Source organism: Myotis nattereri (genome assembly GCF_964212035.1).
Source record: "Myotis nattereri genome assembly, chromosome: 3".
NCBI classification, from domain to species: domain Eukaryota; kingdom Metazoa; phylum Chordata; class Mammalia; order Chiroptera; family Vespertilionidae; genus Myotis; species Myotis nattereri.
In genome coordinates, this window is record NC_138077.1 from 174,649,743 (window position 1) to 174,673,207 (window position 23,465).

Genomic DNA, 23,465 nt, shown 5'->3' on the forward strand with positions numbered 1-23,465 from the left:
TGGGGATGGAGCCCATAACCCGGGCAGGAGCCCTGACCTGGAATAGAATCATGACCGCTGATTCATATGTTGGTGCTCAACCACGGAGCCATGCTGGGGGGCTCTCACTCCAAGCCTGGGTGCAAATACCTCCTTCCCGCGGTGGCTTTCTGATCTGAGATGACAACTTACTCACAGCACTTATCTCCTTCTCTGTTCCCTCCTCCCCTAGGTGTCTTGATTATGGTCTATTTCCCCTGCTAGAACCTAAGCCCCATAATGGCAGGGACTTTGTTTTGTCCCTGGATTTGAGACCAGTATCTAGTTCATGCTGAGCACTTAAATGATGAAAGAACAAACTGGGAGGGGAAGCGGAGGCACCAGGGTGGAGATGAGGACTAAGCATGCCTTTGAAGAAGTGGGGGTCTTCCCGGCAGGGGAGGGGTACCCCACATGCCAGTTCCCAGAGGTTGAGGGTTCACAGTAGGTTTAATACAAATCACTTAGAATTCTTAGGATTTTACACATGTGTGTGTGCCTAATAAATAAAACGTATATGAAATATAAATAGAAATGTACTTGCCAATCAGGAGATGGCAGCAAACTCCACAGAGGTAAGCTCTATGGACAGACTGTAAAATCTTTTTCTACTCAAGACACCAGACTTGTTTTTTCCAAAGACTGGACTTTTCTGGGAAGACTCCCCAGATATAACCTCCTTTGCATTCCCACCGTCTCCTAACTCAGCCTGCCGCTCCAGGACTGGGCAGCTGGCAGCCATCTCAGACAAAAGGGGCAGGCAACAGAATCCCCACACACATCCTGAGTGCTCAGGAATACAGGCCCCGTCCCACAGGGCCCGACCTGAGACTTTGCTGCAAGCATCAGGTGGTGGGGTATCCGGGAAAAGCTCAGACCTGGTGCCACTAGCCCTGTGTCCCTCAGCATGTCTGTCATTTATGGTCTTTGGGCCTCGGGTACTCCATGTGTAAAATGGGATGATGATAAGATGGTCCGCACAGGTTCATTGTGAGGATTCATAAGAAAGGGCACACGGGGTGCTTAGCCCATTTTCTGGCCTATGAGGATGGTGGCTGCTGTGTTAGAATGAACATCAATGGTGAGTGAAGCCCTTCGGCATGCACTTCTCCTGGGCTGGAAACTAGCGCAGTGGGGAGGGGATCTCTAGCGGGCAAAGACAGACCCAGGAGCACAGAGGGCTGTGCTGGCCAAACCAGGACCGAGCACTGAATGCCTTTGCAGGGCCTGGGATCAAGCAGACAGAGTGTGACTGCCACCACCCCGTGCACTGGAGCTTTTTAGAAGACAGCTGCTCCAGATGTCACTCACCTCCCGAGCCCCTCTTTATCCTGTCACAGCCTCACAGGTCCTAAGCAGGGGGGAGCTATTTGCAGGCACCTCCTATTGGGAACTGGAAACCAGAGTAAACCTGGCCAGGCCCCACCAGCTCTCCAGTTGTAGCCCAAAGTGCTCCGGAGCCAGACTGCCAGGGTTTGAATTCTGGTTTCCTTGCTGACTGAGCTGTGTGATCCTAGGCAAGTTAGCTAATGTCTCTGTGCCTCTCAGTTTTCCCACCTGCAAAATGGGGTTAAAATGCCACCTATCTCACAGGTAATCTGCTATGAAGATTAAAAATACTATGGCGAGTAAGGCACTTAAAACAGAGCTTGGCTTATAGGAAGCACAGAAAGCACTGAATTAGCACTAGTTGTTATGATTCTTAAAGTAGACCTTATCTCTGAGGTCTCTCCACACCTGTTACCCTGGGTGGAACCAACTCACTGCTTCCATTTGCCCCTCAGGTCAAGCCCACCTCTTCCCCCTACCCCCACCCCATCTTTCCTGAGCCCTGGAACACTTGCCTGTGTGCACCACATCTGGGGCCTGCTTGCCCTCTGGCCACAACCTCAACTAGGCTCTGGCTGGCGGCCCTCTCATGCAGCCCCTTTATCTTAGGCTGGTTACCTCCCTGCACTGGGCCAGTAAGCCTAGGGGTGGTAACACTGTGAGTGGCGCCAGGGTTTTGCCTGGTGGTCAGTTTCCTCACACCCTGCCCACACCTCTGGAAACAAATCCTCGTTGACTTTTCTCCAATTAATCCAGTTGGAGTGTCATCTGTTCCCTGCCTGGACCTGAATCATAGGGGCACCAATGTCCTCTGGGTCCCACTGGACTCCCAAACATAGGAGGGAGGCCGAGGGCACTTTCCCTGTTTGTAACGACCGTGTTGGCACTGCCATGCCGCTCTCTGCTTGTTCACTGGCACACTCAGAGGAGGCTGCGGCGTAAATAAGTGAACAGATGATTACAATCATAAATAAGGCAGGAAGAGGGAAACTCCTACCGAAATTGCCAGTACTGAAAAACAAAATCTAGAAGGAGGAACATTTAGTCCCAAGTCAGTGGGGGAACCTACAATTACTTAGGACACACCACGCATTTCTTGAAATCACGGTGAACTAAATACCCAGGGCAGAAGGAGATTCCTCCCCTCACGTAGAGGACGTTTCCCAGGCTGGCCATGTGCCACACACTAAACCTTCTCTCAGGCACACCTCTTTCCTGGGGGTGTGGGCTGCTAAGGAGAGAAGTGAACTAACATTTACTGAACACCTACTTTGAGCCAGGCACTGAGCTTAGTGCTCACAGACTCATGAGTATTTATTCCTTAGGACAATCTACAGGAAGGCTATCGTATTATTTCTATCTTTCACAGAGGGAACTGAGGTGACTTGCCGGGAGTCACAGGGCTGGTCCCAGCCCACACCCCGCTCTTTCCATTACTCCCCACTTTCTCCAAAATATCTTCCAAATTCCGTTGTGTTTTTCACATGCATTCCTGAGAGTCACGTACCAGGTCTATGGTGTCAAATCTTTCTTTGCAGGAAAACTAGAGCAATTACAATGTTTAAAGGCACCCAGCCCTCTACCTCTACACCCACTGCTCTGTATGTGCCTTTTATCGTGATTGTTTTATTTATTTATTCATTTATTTATGTATGTATGTATGTATGTATGTATGTATGTATGTGCCTTTTATAGGGATAAATGCACAGTGCTCTTTTCCCCCCAGTGCTGGGTGAAGGAGAGGAAGGAGGCAGCCTCTCCTGGAATGTGAACTATTTTATCTGATGCATTAATGAGTTTAGCAGAACCCCCAGAATTTAAAGGCAGATGCACTTTGCCATCCCTTGTCACTCACAGGCTTCCCAAGGCAGAGGAATTCCAGGCCAGAGAAAAGGTCCCTTTGTCTGGAACTGTAACTGGTCCACAGTCAGAGACAAAGGGTCCAGTTTCAATCGGAATCCAAATAACGATTAACAGCCTTTTCATTCAACAGCCTGGGGAACGGTTTCCAAAGCAGAACTTTCTGTGGAGCCGAGACAACCCCTGCTTCTGAGTCAGGCGTGTCAGGCCTGGATGAGGACCCACTTTCATTGAGTCTGGGAGCAGGTCACAAGGCCCTGCCCTGGGAGACTGGGTTCCCATTTCCTCCGGGGAATGGGGTTTTATCTTCCAGGTAGGAAGTCTTTGTGGATATTCGAAGGCTGACAATTGGAAAGCCACTCACAGATCAACTTTTAAGTCGGACCCTTACCTGAACGAAGCTGGCTGAGGTCTAGATAAAATGTAGTGATGGTTAGCCCAGCCAGCGTGGCTCAGTGGTTGAGCTTCAACCTATGAACTAGGAGGTCATGGTTCTATTCCAGGTCAAGGCACATGCCCAGTTTGTGGGCTCAATCCCAAGGAGGGGGCATGTAGGAGGCAGACAATCAATGATTCTCATCATTGATGTTTCTATTTCTCTCTCCCTCTCTGAAATCAATAAAAAAATATATTTTTTAAAAAATGTAGTGATGGTTTTCCTCCTGGGGAAAATTACAAGGAAATATGGATGCCTTTTCACGTCCTTCCTCTTTCTGCGTGAGATCGGTCCACTTCCATAGGCTTTGAGGTCTTCAGGAAAAGAGCCACCATCATCAAATGGTTACGAACTGGGGAGGAAAGTTCAGGAATCTGGGCCTGGACATACCTGGGTTATAATCTTGTTCCTGCTCCTTACTGGGTGCTTGAGTTTGGATAGTTAACGTAATTCCCCTCCATGAGCCTCAGTTTCCCTGTCTGTAAAATGGGGGTATCAACTTCTACCTTTTGGGAGTATGTGATGACTAAATATATATGGAGTGATTCCCACCCACAGACAATGGGAGCTTGACTAATGGTAGTAATGTACACACTGAACATCCTGATATATTTGCCCTTGGACTGTGTACTTTTTTATGCTGTCCTCTGGCTTGTGCCTCAGTCTACTTATCTATAAAATGGAGATAAGCGACTTTTGTTTGATCTCACGGTATGCAGGGGTCAATTATGCCCATCACATCTGGGAAAGCTCTCATCTGCCAGAATCTGCATGGCCTAGAGGGGGAAGGGACCTATGTCACAACAGAGTCAGGAGCAAAGAACCTGACCCTCTCAGAGGTAAGGAATCCAGGGGTCAGGGAACAGCCAGGATCATGGTAAATGATGGGCAGTGTAGGGTGGGCTCATATCAGGCTGGCGCTAGAGCAGGGTCCAGTCCTCCCCTACTTCCCTGCCCCGGGGCCTAGCCAACCTGGGATGGGTCCTGGGAAGGGAACAGCAGTCCCCAGGAGACACTGGCAGAGGAAGGAGCAAGAGGGGGAAGGGCACCAGGTCCAGAGAGATGGCAGTCCAGGCCAACCTCTGGGAAATCAGCAAGCCTCCTGCCAGTGGGACCCCTTCCTTAGAGCCATGGGTCTGCCCTACAGCTCCTGCTCTGATTTGTCTGCTCAGATCATAGAGAGGTCAGTCCACCACTCTGGATCCTCCCCATCTGTGTCATGATCCCTGATTCTAATGAAGGTCTCAGGGCCTTAGGGCTCAAACTTCCATCCACAGCCAGACCCACTGTTCCCATAGCAGCTGGGATCCGCATTCCTTCTCCAAGACAATTTCCTCATCACCTCCTCCAGATGGCTTGCCCTGCACCATCATGGTCCACACCTGGGAGAGGAGCCCCACTGTTTCCATTATGCCTTGTGCTTTCCTCACTCGGAGCTCCTGCTACACTAAATTTAACATGCTTGTGTGCTACCTGCCTTCCTTGACAGACCTTGAACTCCTTGGGGGCAGATATTATATCTTATTCAGCTCTGTATCTTCAATATTCTCCACAATGTCTAGATCAGAAGAGGTACGCAATACTGTTAAGTAAATATCTGGATTAGGACCTAGCCCTGTGGACCTCTCTTATCTCATTTCTGACCATCATCCCATGGTTGGATTCCCAGAGAAGTCACTTTCTCCATCATGATGACAAAGATTCTGGAGTTATTTTTTAAAAAAACAAACACTTTAACAGTTAATATTCAAAATAATTTGGCACATCACCTATATGCTCCTATTCTCAACTCTGTCTGGACTGTGGCCATGACCACTTGCTACCAAGGCTAAGATGACCTTCCCTCCTCCTCCTCAGACTTACCAGTAATGTCTGCATGCATCTGCACAAAAAGGGGATTCTTGCTCAGGCCTCCACACAGGAAAAGAGTGCTGATCGAGTGCCCCGCTGCCTCCATGGCCTCTATAATGAAGCGGGTCCCAAACTTCAAGGGAAAACAGAAGGAAGCATCAGGGTGAGAGCAAAAGAAAATGATGTACAACATTTAAAAAGTGTTCACCCAGTGCCAGACAGGGCCCTGAGAGCTTTAAGTCCCTACCTCGGACAGTGAGACCCCGAGAGGTTAGGGTGTCTCTAATCACACAGTTCACACCTGCCTGACTGGAATCCTGCTACTAACTACACCATTTGCTTCTATCAGTTGCTGCACGATATTGATCAAAACAAATGACAACCTTAACACAGTTAATAGATTTCATTCAAACCAATATTTGATTAGTGTATTGTGGCCCAGGTCTTCTACTAGGAACTAGGAATGGAGTGATTAGCAACAATGCTCTGAAAATAATGGTCAGTGGTCCCTGAATCTATCTTTTTTCCTTAAATAAGAACTAAGACGTTTGTTCCTTGAAGGACACCAACAAAAGTAGCAGCAGAAACACAGAAAGAGGGTTCTAAATGCACAGAGAAGGAGAGACTCAGGCTTTGGGCTGATGAAGGGCTAAAATGACCTTTGTTGCCACCTGAAACCAGGTAGTGGTTCCCATAACGAGGCTTTCAGAGCCAGAATCCATTCCCCGGCAGTGCTTGACCTGGGATGATGCAGAAATCACAGGCTCTGGTTGGATCAGGGCTTTGCTGTAGCTTCATTTCAGCCCTTGCGTCTTAACAGCTTCATAAAATGTGTTATCCTCATCCTCGTCTTGCTAAATTTATGAAACTCAGCAAGAAAATGTCGATGCATGGGAGGAGGATACCATCGTAGGGTCATCATGGTGAATCTCAATATATTATTCTCTAGTGTTAGCTAGGACATTCAAATGGCTGAAAATCATAATTTGTTTGAAAGTTCAAAAACTAGAAGTTCCCAAATCCTAATTCATGTGGGGTAAGAATTAAAAACAAAAAAAGATTAAGTGCAATGTGGCCTCAGGTGGCCAGAAGAGGTTTTTTGGTAGAGAGATAGCCTTTAAAAAGTTTAGAGGTTGAGCAATTCTGGGGGATGACAAGGTCCTCGGTGTGGACACAGGAGTGAGATGCTGAAGCACACAGATGAGCAGGTCAAGGGGGAGGAGCAGGTCAAGGATCTGAGAGACCACAAGTGGTGCAGCCTCCAAGAAGTAGTCAGGTTTGAGAATGCATGAGCCGGTGTCACAAATGGAAGTGCATTGTCGCTGGCAGGTTGGTACCCAAGTACATAGAGAGGATGTAGTTTAGCTTGAGGGCATGCCATAGCAGTGATGGCGAACCTATGACACGCGTGTCAGAGGTGACACGCGAACTCATTTTTTGGTTGATTTTTCTTTGTTAAATGGCATTTAAATATATAAAATAAACATCAAAAATATAAGTCTTTGTTTTACTATGGTTGCAAATATCAAAAAATTTCTATATGTGACACGACACCAGAGTTAAGTTAGGGTTTTTCAAAATGCTGACACGCCGAGCTCAAAAGGTTCGCCATCACTGCCATAGAGGCTTAACCAAAGTAAAGAAATAAGGTTTGAGAAGTGGTTTGAATGCTCCCATAACCCCCAGGGCATGGAATGTAGGGCAAGCAAAGCCTCCTTCGACAGGCTGACTGGAGAGCTGTGTCCTGGGCTGGAGGTGCCTCTGGGAAAGGGGGTGACCGGAGAGTGATCTGGGGACCATGGAAACCTGATTGCGGTGGAATAAATGATGAGGGAGAGACAGTTCAGGAGCAAAAGAATAGCAATTCCAGCCCAAGGTCTATGGGGTTTGTAGAAGCTATTAGTGAATCTGATAAGGTGAAACTTGGGCCGCTGAAGATAATCCACAGCTGTAGTGGGTTTAAAAAAAAAAAAATTAAAACATGTTGTACCACATAAGACCAGATGCTGCTTATTGATTATGGTTGATTACCCCCAGATGTTCTTAGGCTTTTTGGCAGTCTTAAACTCTCTTGAGAATGTAATGGAACCTACTGACCTCCCAGAAAAAAAGTCATATATGAAACCGTATTATAAATAATTGGAAGACGTCTACAGGTGCCCATATGTCCACCATGGATCATCTGGTATCCATGGAGTACAGGTAACCCTCGTCTACTCTAGGAGCATGAATCTGTAATAGCTAAGATCATGGCTTTTGAATGTAAAAGACTAAGGCATTTTGCCTATTTCTTGAATCAAACCTGTACCTAACCTTTCTAAGACTCAATTCTCATTTTTAAAATGGGAATAATATCATACGAGGTTCACCTAAAAATTCTACGGATTTTCTGAATTAACATGAAAAAAATTAAATTTCAGTCTTCGGCTTCATGAAATACAGTAAGCCCTACCCTCCAAGGTTGCTGCTATAGACAGTGTGCCTAGAAGAGTGTCAGGGTTGAATGCACGGGGAGTGTTTAGACATGAAAACCGTTCTCATTATTAGCTCTCTGCTATGCACTTAAATGGTGTCTCTAAACTATGACAAATTCAAACACCGCATATTGCTATTCTCATTTAGGAGTTATATAATTTGCTTAAGGTAATAGAGGCTGTATGGGGGGGGGGGAGCTGCCTCCCAATGTGCATGGAAATGACATGCAAAATTGATATTTCTAAACCGGGGACTTGGGCTCATGTGCTCAGAGGGCCTGAGTTGAGAGTAACACAAAGCCCAGTGCCTGGGAAAGGGAAAGAAAGGATCTGAACAAGAGGCACTCCCTCCAGAGGGGCTGTGACAGCCTGTCTTTCCCTCCTGTGGCATTGTTGGCCGAAATTTCCCACTCACTGGCGTTAGTTACAGGGCCTTCCCTTTCCCTGTCCCAGCCTCCACTCTGTGAACCTCTCCACCCGCCTCAGATGCTCGCCAAAGGGCTTTGTGCTGAAATGATTCTGTGCTCACCTTTCTGGAAAAACTGTTTTCACAGAGAAATTAAAATTAAAATTAGGCCATTCCACTGGGAATGTACAGAACCAAATGCAAATCGAGAGACTTCAAATGCAAATAGTACTTTTGAAGGGTCAATTCTGAAAAGAAAACTATGGATGGACAGGCTATGGATAAGCTGGGTGTTTGACAGGTCTTTCAGTGAAGTGTGACCAAGAGAGAATTTTACTTGGAAGAGCGTTTCGCAAGGTCCCAAGTTAACTTCTTTACAATGTCTTCAATTTCATTCTATTTCTATAAAATACCAAACACAGATATGACTATAGAGAGCAATTGGCCTAACTTTAACTTATCAACAATAGGTGCTAGGCCCTTATTCAAAGCCAATGAGATCAATGTTCATTTTCAAGTTTAACATTATTTGAAAATATCTGTTATCAGATTGCTTAATTAAAATGCACATTTTTGCCTAAAAGACCAGCACACCCAGATACTTTTGCAAAACAGATTGAACTCCTCACAGTTCAACTGACTCCATAATAAAGTCCTATTGAGAAATCTCTGTCTTAAATTGCCTTCCCTTCGTGGTAGTACAAAGGTCATTAAGTCAACAGATAAAGTAAATATAGCTTTTAATACATGTACGGCCCATTGCATACAAGATTGATTTTCCCAGTGTGTGGTATTTGGAAAAATGTAGTGGCTCCGCCACCCCACCCCCACCCCCACCTCTCCGCCACACACACACCATCTGCATGAAGTTTATCCTCCTTCATACATTCTTAGACTTCTGCTGCAGAATTTAGCAGGCAGGGGACCCATATGAGACAATCCTGGACAAATGAACAATGTTTTCTAAGATGTGCTAAGCCAAAACTGTTCTTGGGAATGCCTGGGAGCTTGTTTTATCCATGCAGCTTTTACAAATAGATCAAAAGCAAATGCAGCATGGTGAAGGGCAAAGAGCTGATGTGTGGCAGTGAGACTGACAGAGGTTTAAATTCTGACCCTGCCATACACTAGCTGTTTTGACCTTGGCAAGTGGTTTTCCCTTTGTATGTAAAATGAGGACTATCTCACTGGCTTACAGGTTACTGTCTAAAGCCACAGATGGGTAAGGCACTCTATTCTGTGCCTGGAACTGAGAGTGGGTGTCAATGAGAGGTAATAGTTGTTATGATCCTCTGGTGGTGCACCCTGTGTGGCCTCATTCTTTATGTCCATCTCTTAGCAAGAATGCAGAGCATCATACAGCTCTGATTTTCTATGGTTATTCATTTCAGCAAGCGATTTGTTCTATTATAAGACTTTCCATACAGTAACAGTGAGGAATCAGAAACTAAAAGTTCCTCAATATGTCACCCATTTAGTTTTATTTTAGAAATCTCAGCTCTGCCCCTTACTAGTTGAATGAAATTGACTGATTAACCTCACTGAGGCTTAGGTTTCTAATCTGTGGAATAGGGATTATCATACATACCTCACAAGGTTGCCAGATAATGTCTTTAAAATATTTAGCACAGTTGTGTCTGGCACATCATACGCCCAAACTATATTATTTATTATCATTATCATCATTACTATAAAACAGATCACTAAATAATTGTTTTTACTAATGATGTGCACTTCTGTTCTCCATTTTCATCTTACTAGTCACTCTTCCATTTTGATGGATGTGAGAATTGTTTGTTTTTGACCCTGTCCCCATGAATAAAGCAGGCTGACTGATTTTACTGAACTGGCCAAGCCATTAAATCAATAAGATAGTGATTTCAGAAAAATAAATTCAAACTTGTCTATAAACAAAAAGGACTGTTTAATCAAGCTGGTTGATCCATACTCCTATGTAGTTGCATGAAAGACCACATGTCCTCTTAGTGGGTGGGAAGTTCTATTCTCCCACCTGGACTCATCCGCACATAAGGAAAGCACCTTTGCAGGCGATTCGGACATGTGGAAAAAATGCATGTAGCAATGAGCTTATGAAAGAGGTATGAAGAAACAGAATAATTGAATAGCATAGAAGTATATCCATAGAGCATTAACAACCAAAAAACAACAAAACCCAAAACAAAACCAAAAAACCAAACAACAACAACAAACACTTGGTTTAAATAGATATGTTTCTGAAAATAAATTTTGAATCTGAACTTAATGAACCGATTTTTCCTTTCTGTCGGTGCCCATTTTTTTCTCCAGAGTGGCTAAGTTCACTGCAATACCTGTTATTTGGGTTTCATACCAGCTCTGAGACCATGAAAGCCATGAGCCACTACCTCAACATGCACTTTCTAACATGTACACATACAATCTTTTGTGCATGATTTTAGGGGTTAGAAGCCTTTTGTAGTCCATCCAAAGTCCACTCTAGAGAATGAGCTTCCTTCGACAATCATGTTCGAACTTTTGTAATTTTGTTTTCATTTTTTATTGTCCTTTAGTTTTGGAGCACCTAACAATTCAGGTTTAAATTATTTCCTTTCTCCATTCCTAACCATCTGAAACTTTCATTTACAATAAGTAGCTAATTATCTAAAACCAAACACTTCTGTCTTCTAAGAAAGCTTACTATTTAAAGAAATCCTATAATTATTTTTTTTTTGCAAAATGAATAATATCACGTGTTTTATAAGTTTTATAAATTCCTAATCCCAGTTTTTCTTAATGAAAGCATACATGGCACCTACTTACTTGCTTCTATTCAATTGAACTTAGAAGACAAATAGATAAATGAAAAGTATGATGGGCAAAGACTTTAACACCTTTTAGCTTTCAGCTATTTTAAGTTATTAATAAAGCACGTGAAGACCTTTATCGAGATTTCCTTCTGAACAGACACCCATCTCTTTCTGGCAAGCTCCCTTTTAATTAAGAATCTCTGTCACAAAAGCATATGTGTCTTGCAATGTATGTGGTTTAAAGTTTACCGATACCATAAGTCTCTCAAAAAATGGCATTAAAACTCTTATAACCACATCAAAATTACAACTAAACTACACAGCAACCATCATTCAGAACCGCATGAAATCTAGCTGAATGAAAGTCCTACAATTAAGAATATAAAGAAGAAGCCACATCCAGACTGGTAGGAGGGGTGGAGAGGAGGAACAGACTGGTTCCCATACACATACCCATACCCACTTGTGGTGGATAAAAATAGGGAGGGATATCTAAGTCATAGAGGTCCCAGCCCCACACCAGGCCCCATAGCCCAGGGTTCCAGTGGCAGGAAGAGAAGTCCCCTATAACTTCAGGCTGTAAAAACCAGTGGGGATGGAGGCTGAGTGAGACAAAAGGCTGCTGGAGTCCCAGGCAGTTCCTCTTAAAGGGCTGGAACTCTGGCTCACTTCCTCGGAGCTCCAGCGCTGAGGCAGCAGCTTAAATGGCACCAGGGATATATGGGAGGAACTGCAGTGTATAGCATCTGAGCATCCGAGCATCCGGGAGAGGGGGGCAACATTCTCCCAGACAGAAGTGCTGGCAGAGGTCATTGTGCCTTTTCTGAGCCCTCCCACTACAGAGCTGGCAGGAGGACGCCATATCTGAGTTTCCATCAACCTGGCTAATACCTTTGGCTCTGCCCTGGTGACTCCATGAGAATTCACCCGACCCAACTTTCAGGACCACCCAAGCAGTTACCAGTGGTTTTTCCATATAAACATCCTATCTTGGCTCATGCTCCATATTTTCCTAAAATCTTACAAATAGGCAGCATCTGGCCTCAATGAGACCCATACCTCTCGCTGAGTGGTCCAGGCCCTGCGCTAGTAGCAGCACGTCTTGGTTTATAGCTTGGCCCTCTGGGGCACATCCAAGCCCAGCACAAATAGCAGCTATCTATAGATGGCTTTGAAGCTCGTGGTGGGTGGCCCTGGGAAGAATATGGGCAGTAGCTGACCTTGGCCTGCACCTCTTGGGAGACCCCAGACCTAGCATACCCAGTGGAAAGCTTCAGACCACATTGAAGTACCACCCAACCACCTCCACAAGTGACGCACTCAAAAGGAAGACACAGTGGGCACCAGAGCCCCGCTGAAGTAAGTTCTGCTCCATGGGATGTGCCCTTGCACAACTGATCCTCTATGGTGGTCACAGCCAGTCCTTGCAGCTATAGACCTGGGAGTAAATCTCTCTGACTGATGTGCCAACAGCAATCAAGGATCAACTACATCAGGAGGGTGTACACCAAGCATGTCAAACTTGTGGCCCGTGGGATGCATGTATCCCACAATGAATATTTTTGTAGCCCAGCCAATATAACAATATGTAAGAAACATTTTAATAAAAATTTCATAACTTAATTTTTACAATATTCTGTTATATATAACTATTAATAATGAACTATAACGTTCGTTAATGACTGATTACTAAAATTGTGTTGCATTCATTTCCCTTATGTGCCTTACACACAGGCACACCATTTCTCTCCACTAATACTAGCAGTGAATATTTTAGCAGCCAATTGCCATGTTATTAGTCTTGGACTGACTTGTTTGGTGTGTGCAACAGGAAATATTTCGCTTTAGGAGAACAAGAAAAATAGGTTTATTTGCATTATGCTTATTAATTTGTGCAGTTATTCAGTGTCTGGTAAGTTAATGTTCAAGGAAAAATATTAATTTTTATTAAAATTTTCTATTATTTTATGTTAATGATTAATCATTTATTTCAGCCCTTTCTATTCAGCATGTCTCTATCAAAATAAACCTACGTTTCTATGAAAATTGAAGCTTTTGTTTTTTTTGTGGCCCACATAAACTTAAACCTTGTTTATTTGACCCATGTTAGCCTTTGAGTTTGGCATGCTTGGTGTACACAGTCCACACAGGAGGGGGAATGTGCATCTGGAATTCCCAGCTCAGTTGAATGGGGAGGTTGAACCACTGGACCTACTACACAACGCCACTCTGCCAAGCCAGGAGACAAAGCAGCTCTACCTAATACATAGAAACAAACACAGTGAGCTTCTAAAGATTACTCCACCCAGAAAAGCTATCATTTAGGATTGAAGGACATATAAAGAGCATCCCAGACAAGAAAATCTAACGGGGTTCACCACTAATCCAGTATTATATAAAATGTTAAAGGGTCTTCTTTAAGAAGAAGAAAAAGATAAAAAAAATGAACAATAAAAATGTATCTATCAACAATTAAATCTAAAAAACAAAATAAACAACAAAACAGAAATAGACTCATAAATACAGAGAACATTTTGACAGTTGCCAAATGGAAGGGGGGTTGGGAAGGGACAGGTGAAAAAGGGGAAAGTATTAAGAAGTACAAATTGGTAATTACAGAATAGTCACAGGGATGTAAAGTACAGCATAGGGAATATAGTCAATACTATTGTAATAGCTATGTATGGTGTCACATGGGTATGATATTTGTCAGAATGATCACTTAGTAAGTTATATAATGTCTAATCACTGGGGTGTATACCTGAAAATAATACCATATTGTATATCAACTGTAATTGAAAAATAAATGATTAAAAAACGTATGTTTTTTATATGTATAGTGAAATACAGTTGACCCTTGAACAATATGGGTTTGAACTGCACTCGTCCACTTACATGCAGATTTTTTTCAATAAATACTATAAATTATTTTCCCTTCCTTATATTTTCTTAATAACATTAAAAGAAATAAAAATTGCATTAAAGATTCTTACAGCAATGGCTTGAACTGTGGCCAGGTAGAGAATAGCAAGATCATCGAGGTCCTGAGATAGTTTCAATCCGGTGACCTGCAGAGATGAAAACAAAAAAAGAAGATGATGGCCAAAAGGAGCTGCCATGGATAGAGTTAATTCCCATGAAACACATTCAGAACTTGCTGAAACAAGTTCATATGCAAATCCCTTTTTTGTGAGCTGAATGTGAAATAACTACTAAATTGTTTAATCTCCAGACCGGGAAAAAATATCCCTTTTTCCAGAAATGCCTTGCCTTGAATTAAACAAAAACAAAACAAATACTATAGGAAGATTGTGTTTGGTATTTCTGAGCATGGAATAAAATTCCTTTCCTCTTCTTTAAAAAAATCTTATTAGACACATCTTTGGCTTACAGAAAGCAATAACAAGTAGCAGTGTCATTCCCATAAAAGTTGATCTTATTCCAAGTTCTGCTACTGTCAGGATTCAGTGTAACAGCATCCAAGGGATATTCAGGGTAAAATAATATGTCTCCTATAAATGTTATACCTACTAGGGGATAATTTAGAATCTGTGGTTTTCAAGGGAATCCCATTAAAGTCAATCGGATCCACATGCTTATATGGAACGTGTCAATCTCTGAGAGATTCCAGAACTGAACAGGATGCTGGGTTTGAATGCCTTTGAGACTCGTTCACCATCCCGCTTTCATATTTCCCCTTCATTGAGGTGTCCTCTTGGGACCTTTTCAGAGGGTTAAGACTGCTGGTTCCGTCAAACCTAGTGTGAAGTTTGTGGGCATTGATACCAGAGTTCACTTTATATTTTCACATTACAAAAATTAATTCACGTAACATGCATTTACTCAAAGCCTACAGGGGCCTGGTCTAGAGTTCAACAAGGTGGTGACATGCATCTTGCATTATAATACAAGAGTGGAGTGGTCCACCTTCCCTTCATCGCTCCAGATTCCACCCCCGACCATGGAAGTAAGGGGCCAGTATTGGCCTGTCGGCAGGGCACCGACACCGTTCTGTTACCCAAATCAGAAACCAGAAAATGGGGAGCACTCTTCCCTGACTTTCCTCTGCCTTCCCATATTTAACCAGTCTCCAAGTCTTGCATATTTGATCCCCCTCCATTTTTTGCATCTTTCCCTTTTCTTCATCCTGTCTCTCACTTCCTTAAACCAGGCCACCGTTATGTCCCTCCTGCTTGCTGAATTAGCCCCTGGGCATATCTCTCTACCACAGAGCTAATAATTATTCTCAAATGTAAATTTCATCATGATACTCCTTGTTAAACATTCTACCTTTTACCCTGGTTTTGAAGCAGAAATGTCTTCGCTATCTTGTGTGCATCTTCCCAGACTTGCCCCTGCTCACTACTATGGCACCTGAACTTGACCTTCCTCACTTAGCATCCTGTGACCAGCTATTCTGAGTACTCAACTTAGTCTGTCAATACAGGGATTCCTGCTGGTAGTTATTCTTGGCAAGTAACTGGGCAGCTGGATCAGAAAAAAATGGCTTTGATTTTAAACGAGAGGAACATTAAGGTTTGAAGGAGAGACCAGAGAGGAACTCTGGGGAGAGGAACTCTCAAGCCAGGAACTCTGTGAAGGGTCATCTCTCATGAAACTCCCCAGAGACCTAAGCATACATTAAGCACGTTTGAATTAGGAGAGAACATAAACAATGCTGATAATGTAGAAGTTCATTTCAGAATCTTTCTGAGGAAATAATTTGCCTAAAAGCACACAGAGAATAGAAAAATAGAAACCCAAACCTAAGTATTCTGAAAGACTGCTTGTGGTATTCACCACAGTACCTCCAATGCCTAGCACTGTAGATGATAGGTTCATACTTGTTGAATGTGTGAATTTGTGACAATCCAATGCTCTCTCTTCCTTTCATATACTACTCTCTCCTAATATCCTATCCTTCTGTCATTATGCAATTAGGAGAGGAAAATATTTACTACCTCAACCCCTCATATATTCAGAGGGGACAAGACATTTGCTCCATGTCCCAAGATAGAACACTGGAAGATCATGTATAGTTGCTCACTCCATGCCTTCAACACCCCCAACTTCCATACTTACCATTCCTCATGGGAGGAGTGGTTTACCTAAGATCGGAGTAAAAGTAGGGTCTCTGTAGCACATGAGGAACCTTTGTGTAAATTAGAAAAATGATGCCCCCTTCAGATGAATTAAATACACAAGGCGTGCCATCTGGGAGAGTGATTTCTAAAAGGGAGCAGAGTGAACAGGATGTCAGCCTGTCATTCCCTTCCCCCCCACCCCCGCCCAAACCAATAGCTTGTATAAGTAACCAGCGCCATGACAAGCCATGGTCCTGGGTAAAGGTCACTAGTCCTTAATGGTATCTCTCTCTCTCTCTCTTCTGTACTGGCCAGGCCTCACTAGTGTCTCTGTTGTTCATCTATTGGGAAAGCCTCTCTTCCAGAGTCAGGCCAGGATGACTGGTTTCCTCTCCCCAGGCATCAGTGTGATGTGAATCAAGTCATAATTCATCAGCGTGTCTTGGTACGTATCTGCTTGGCAGACCCACATTCTCCTATAGGTCAATCCTGACCCAGACTTGGATAAATTATAATGGTGGTGGGGGGAAACTTTCATATCCTATATAAGATGCACTATTCTATTCCTTTATTAGAAATCCCATTGCCCTTTATAATAACATGATAATGTAAATAGCTCTGATATATTTCCCAATTAGTAAGACCCCACAGAGAGGAGTATGATATTGCCAGATTTAGCTTTTTTTAAATCTCCAGAATATATTCATAAAGACTTCTACAAAGTACTGGTATTGGAGCAAAAAAATGTCATGGACCCTTCTCTAAATTTCGAGTGTCTCCAAGAGCTCAGAACTCATAGGGCAGAAAGGAGAAAACAGTTTATTTTCTTTGGAAACTGAGAATGAGATAATCAATGGAAATGAGCACTACATTTAACTCTTGAGCTCAACAGGAGCTGTGACAAAAGGGGACACATAATGGGGGGACACAGCATTTCTTTATTCCACAAATAAAACATACCTATCCTTCAAGGGAGAAAAAGTTACTCTTGGGAAGAGGATACTCAGTACAAAAGGGAGTCAGCCAGCACACTTCTCCCATAGCCATTTCCCACATTCCCTCACCACTAGCATCGGGGCCCTGGAGTTGCGATGTGACTCATTGAAAAACATTTCTCTTGACAGTGCCAAGCTACTATGGTGGGGGGCACTGGGGAGGGGAACCCTGCTTCCGTGACATCTCACCTGATATGCATGCAGGTGGAGACACTAGAAGGCATCTGCTTACGACCATTGATTCTCTCAAAAACCAGAAACCTCAGCCTTGCCTTGGCAAAAGTGAAATGACAGCCCACAATGGAACTTTCTAAGGAATGCCTGCCATGTGGACCGCTTGGGAGACCATGGAGAGCCCTAAGGGAGCTGTTGGTAGGAGGGTGGCAGCAGTGCCCTGGGAGTGCCAGGGATATGTCATAGGAGGTGCAGCTTTGTAACCAGTGAGACAGCTGGGATAGGGCAGATGAGCTGACACCCCTGGCTGAAGACTGAATGGTTCCAGCAATAAGAGGAAGTGGGAAGAATGCATAAGTGGAAGAAATGTTTACAGATGTGCATGTGCCTATTTTGAATGTCTGGGCGAAACAGCAAAATGTATGGGGAATCCCCAGGAGAGAGCTGCAATGGTAAGCACATTTTATTTATTTGGGCTATTGTGTAATGAGAATTGTAGGAGAAAACATGTATAATTACTATTTAGAGGTGTGTGAAAGCTGTATATGGTGGCCAAAGAGATGCAAACTGCGTGTGATGACTTCAACATCTTAGATAATGGTTATAAAATGCTTATGTACATCTGGGGATTTCTAAGCTTAGAAGAGAAGTGTAGGGGAGTGGAAAGATGGTAAACTTTGCAGCAAGACACCTGGGATTACATCTTGACATAACCCCTAACTGGCTGTATGGCAGTGTGTTTTGTAACCTCTCTGAGCCTCACTTTTTATTATTTGTAAAATAAGAATAATATCTCAATAATATATGTGAATATTACATACAATTTGCAAAGTACCTTACTTTTTCAGCAAGCTGTACTGAGTCTACAAGAGCTCGACACTTGTAGTGCCAACTATGTGTGCATAGGCGACACTTAAAAATGTTCATTTCCTTTCCCTTTCTCTTGAATGCACAAAGGGCTCGATCCCATTTATTAACTGGAATAAAGCAATAAAGCATCTCCTTCAACATGCTATGGGCACCAGCGGGGTATTAATGAGGGCTGCTGAAGACTCGTGGCTGTACAGGGTGGGAGAGGCAGGGCAAAGTGTATGCTGATCATCAACATCAGGGTTATAATCCTAGGGGTACGGACATGCAGGAGTATGGAGAAGCAGTGTGTCTCTGATGAGAGCCCAGAGATTAGACAGCAGGGGACTCACTTGCAAAAACTCCCTGCAGAAGCCTTTATGAACCTACACACTTCCATTCACTACGTGAATAGGAAAGACAGTGGACTTCCCCTCCACTTAGGCACAACACTGAACTCTTTCCTGGGATCCTAGTTGAATGTAGATTTCCTGAGATCCAACTTCAGATTGACTGAACCTTTGGTAGGGGCCCAGCAATTTGCATTTTCAGCAAGGTCTTCATATACAGTAACACATGGGAACAGTTGCCCTAAACTTGGCATTGTGAATTATAGCTTCACAGCCCTAAAATAGTTGAGATTAAAAAATGTATTAGTAATTTAGCTAAGTTTTTCCTTCTTAGTTGTTAAAGAATTGAAGTGATTATAAAATAAAGTGGAGGCATTGAAGTGGATCTCTAAACACTATAGAAAACAAACAGGATTCGTAGTGCTGAGATTGGTCATCAGAACTTGATGAGGTATCTATGGCTCCGGGGAATTAGTTGAAAGCTTTTCAGAATACTAAGGAACCGAACACATGTTCTGTTTGTTTAGTCATTGATGAAGGTGGAGCTGATGGACGAATAGCATGGAAATGAGGAGGATCAGAGAGAGATTTATAGAAAATTTCTGGAAGGAGGACAGAGATTGAGAACAGGGCTGAGGTCACCAGCAGCCTGGAAGAGAACGGGGACAGGTCTCCCCAATAACATGCATGGGTAAGTAAGTCTTAGGAGTTGAGGCTGACACTTGCCATTGCCTGAAACTCACCCAGATTTAGGAAATAAATGTGTGGACACAATGTGATAGGCAGAATTCTAAAGATGTTCCCCCAAGATTCGCCATAGCCTGGTCACTCAGACAAACACTAACCTAGGCACTGATGTAAAGGGACTTTGCAGATGGAACCAGTTATCAGCCTGTTGACCCTAAATATGGAGATTATCCTGGGTCACGCAGTTGGGCTCAATGTTATCATATGAGCTCTTAGAAGCGGAAGAGGAAGGCAGAAGGGTCCGTCAAGAGATATGGGCGAAGAAGAAGAAGACAAGAGAAATGAGGCAGAAATGGAAATCAGAGAGATTCAAAGCATGAAAAGGACTTGGTCTGCCATTGCTGGCTTTGAAGGCGGAGGAAGAGGGCAAGGAGCTAAGCAATGCAGGTGGTCTCTGGAAGGTGAGGACCACTGCCTGTGAGTCAGCCAGGACACAGGGACCTCAGTCCTGCAATGGCACAGAGTCTAATTTGGTCAACTTGAATGAGTTTGGTAGCAGATTAGTCCCAGCCCTACTGATAAGAGCCCTCGGTGATAGTCTTGTGGAAACTGGAACAGAGAAACCAGTTGAGCCAGCCTCGACTTCTAACCTACAGAAGTGGGAGAAAATACGTTTAAGACTATACGTTTGTGGTAATTTATTACAGCGGCAACAGAAAAGTAACACACACACAATGACCAGATGATGGGCTGACGTTGTCCCTCACAACCTTCTTCTACTGGTGAATTCAATATCCCACAGCACAAGTTCATGGGCTGTTTGCCAGATATGCTAAGCACTTCACACCTTTGCCTGCTCTGCTTCTGAAGCTCTAAATCTAAGTTATGCTGATATGTCATGCACCAGAATCCCAAAGCTCTTCTGGTCAACTGTCCTGGCCCATCCTGGCCCTTCCTTACTATCATCCAATCCTGTCCTAAGATTACACACCAACTTGGATCCCATCCTTGGTCCTCTGGCCTTGGCTCTTTTCCATTATTTCTCTGTTGGGCCTTCCTGGCAGATTTCTACTTGATTCACTCCTCATTCTGTACTCCCTTGGGAAGAGCCCTGTCCATAATCCACTGCCCTCTTCCAGTTGTATTTGTTTAGTGTATACAGAAAAGATTAAAAAAACACACAAACGCATCTTTTTTAAATGGGGGTCTTGCAGAATTGTCATGAAAGTTGTGGATGATGCATGTAAAGTATCTACCATGATGTTTGGCACACTGTGGTCCCTGAAATATACTACCTATTATAAATCACAATATCAGCTGTGAAATTAGTTGCTTCAATAAAAACTAAAATTGCCTGGCCAGTATGGCTCAGTGGTTGAATGACAGTCCCATGTATCAAAAGGTCACATGCCCGGGTTGCAGGCTTGATCCCCAGTAGGGGGAGTGCAGGAGATAGCCGATTGATATTGATTCTCTCCTATCAATATTTCTATCTCTTATCCCCTTTCCCTTCCTCTCTCTCTCAAGTCAATAAAAACATATTTTAAAATAAATAAATAAAAACAAACAAAACCCCCTCACATAAGAAAAACAGTTAAATGATACTGAGGATATTAAGCTGTTATCAGATTCAATTTTTCATAGGCAAAAATGATATGTAAAAAATGGCTAAATAAAACAATATTAAATCACAACAAAAACATCAACAAATTTATGCCAAAGAGCCCTTATGTTGCCAAGGCTTATCCATATCTCACTGAAAAGCTTCTCCATAGTCCATCATCCCATCAGAGGAAGCCACGAGGATACAACCTCTGGCTTCCACTGAGCTCTTGCAAACAAACATTGCTGACTCCATCCACATCTGACTCTGTTTAGTGATGCCCACCTCTAGCTGGGATTCGGCCCTCTGGGAACTGTCTCAGATCTCATAATGCTACTTTCCCGACTCCCTCCTTGTTTTCCACATGCACACATGCTCTGTGTTTGCTTTGAAGAACCTGTGGAGCAGCACTCACCTTTCCAGCAGTCTGAGAAGCATATGGCCTACATTAGAGATCACAGCTCTCCAAAGAACCAGAAAGTAACTTTCCGTTCCGGGTAAGGCTGTACTTGCAAAGAGAAGCAGAGAAAACACGTTTCTACCAATGGTGAGCATGGCGTGTTCTCAGGCCCTGATATGTCTCTGAGATCACTTAATTCTGTGAGTGGGTATTTCAGGAAAATAATTTTTAAAAATCAAAATGAAGAGGCCATTTTAATTTGAGAATAAAAAATGGTTACCCTAGCTGGTTTGGCTCAGTAGATAAGAGTGTTGGCTTGTGGACTGAAGGGTCCTGGGTTCAATTCTGGTCAAGGGCCCATGCCCGGGTTTAGGGCTGGATCCCCAGTAGGGGGTTTGCAGAAGGCAGTCAATCAATGATTCTCTCTCATCATTGATGTTTCTATCTCTGGCTCCCTTTCACTTCCTCCCTGAAATCAATAAACATATTTTAAAAAGTGATCACCTACATAAGGAGGAAAGGACTCTTTCAAAATGCCTACAGCACTAGCTGTTTTATAAGATTCGCCAAATCTGAGATTCCTGTTGATGAAGAAATGGAGGACCAAGGACTTAACTACAGAGAAGACTAATCTCTATCCCCGTAGGAAGCTTGGTAACTGGGATGGGCCAGGCGATCATTCAGCTGCTCTCGCAGGTTCTTTGTGGCGATGACCTCCATGGCTGGTGAGTCCAGTTGGTGCTGGGACTAAGGTGGACAGTTCATGACAGGCTGCTCGGGACTCAATCCAGCTAACACCTTGTAAACGTGCAAGGAAGAGCCACTAAGAAGGAGCCACAGACTCAAAAGCATTGGCTGTTGCTACCTGTGCACCAATCGATTCTGATAGTGATGCTGCTTATGGCTGAGCACGCTGACCTCACCGAGTTAAGCTCAGAGACCACGCAGCCAATACACTCTCAAACTAGGATACAAACACAGGGCTGACTTCAAACCCAGGCTGTTTCACAGGGGTAAAACCACCCACCCAACCGTTCAAAATAGAAACAATCACACACACACACACACACACACACACACACACACACCCCATGCAAGCATTCCTGACAGTGAGAATTTAGCTTCATCTATCTGTATGTGTGGCCATGTCATGTTTCTTTATTTTAAAGCAGTGATTTTCAACCTTTTTCATCTCATGGCACACATAAATGAATTTTTAAAATTCTGCAGCACACCAAATATATATTTTTTGCTGATCTGACAAAAAAAACGATATAATTTTTGTCACTCACACCAGATGGTGATTGTTGTGTTAGATGTTGTCATATTTTTTTATTTGACAATCTAAGGGAAAAGAGGTCAGTGCCCGCACTAAATAGTCAGGTATTGCATGTTTTAAAATTACTTGCGGCACACCAGTTGAAAATCACTGCTTGAAAAGTAAGCATTTTTGTTTTGGTTTGGTTTTAAAGAGCCTAGTATTACCAGTGTTAAATGTTTTGACAGTGATCGATTGCCATTAGCCAAGCTTCTGCTTTGTTTAAATATCGCATGCGCAGCCCTTACCTCCCCATGCCTCATTTATTAAGTGGAAAGGGGAACTATTTACATAGGTGGCTACTTGGTCCAGGCATACTGTTAAGTTGCCCACCCCTAACCGCCATCTCTTTTTAGCCTAGTTCTGTGGGTCGGTACAGTATCACCAAAGGAGAAATAAAACAGCTAGCCACATAGCAGAGAGCCAACTATTAGCAGGACAAAAGAGATTGATTCTATTAAGCATCATGGAAGGAGGCCTGGCTTGTGCCCTGCTCCTGCTGATGAGAGTAGGCACCTAAAGTGGAAGGGTCGAGAGCCAGGTCGAACCAGGAGTGGCGATTACTTTTGAAATCTGAGTCAGTGAGGTTGGGAAGGAAACTCGCACCATTACTGAGAAGAGAGAGGGTCAGAGCTTTCATCCAAGGACCAAGGCAAGGATGAAAATGGGAGAAAGAGCAAGAAGACTGGTGGTCAGAACAGGGGAGCAAGGAGTGTGGTTCAGAACTAAGCCGTGCATGATGCAGCCGTTATGACTCCTTTTAAGAGTCCAGAGTTTCAGGCTGCCTCATGGGGGTGTACATCTTAAAAGTCAGGATTCATGCTTATTGAAGCTCGGCAATTTCC

The 23,465-nt window shown here is 43.5% G+C and overlaps 1 protein-coding gene across 8 annotated transcripts in view; it reads right to left on the bottom strand.

Moving 5' to 3' along the window:
• FGGY (FGGY carbohydrate kinase domain containing) overlaps positions 1-23,465 on the bottom strand; it is a 412,099-nt gene that overhangs the window by 82,601 nt on the left and 306,033 nt on the right. For all 8 annotated transcript variants that reach the window (XM_081087572.1, XM_081087570.1, XM_081087567.1 and 5 more), the window contains 2 exons: positions 14,154-14,228; positions 5,507-5,627 (listed from right to left, as the gene is read on the bottom strand). In XM_081087572.1, coding sequence (XP_080943698.1) covers positions 5,507-5,627; positions 14,154-14,228 — 196 coding nt within the window. The remainder of the gene's footprint in view (positions 1-5,506; positions 5,628-14,153; positions 14,229-23,465) is intronic.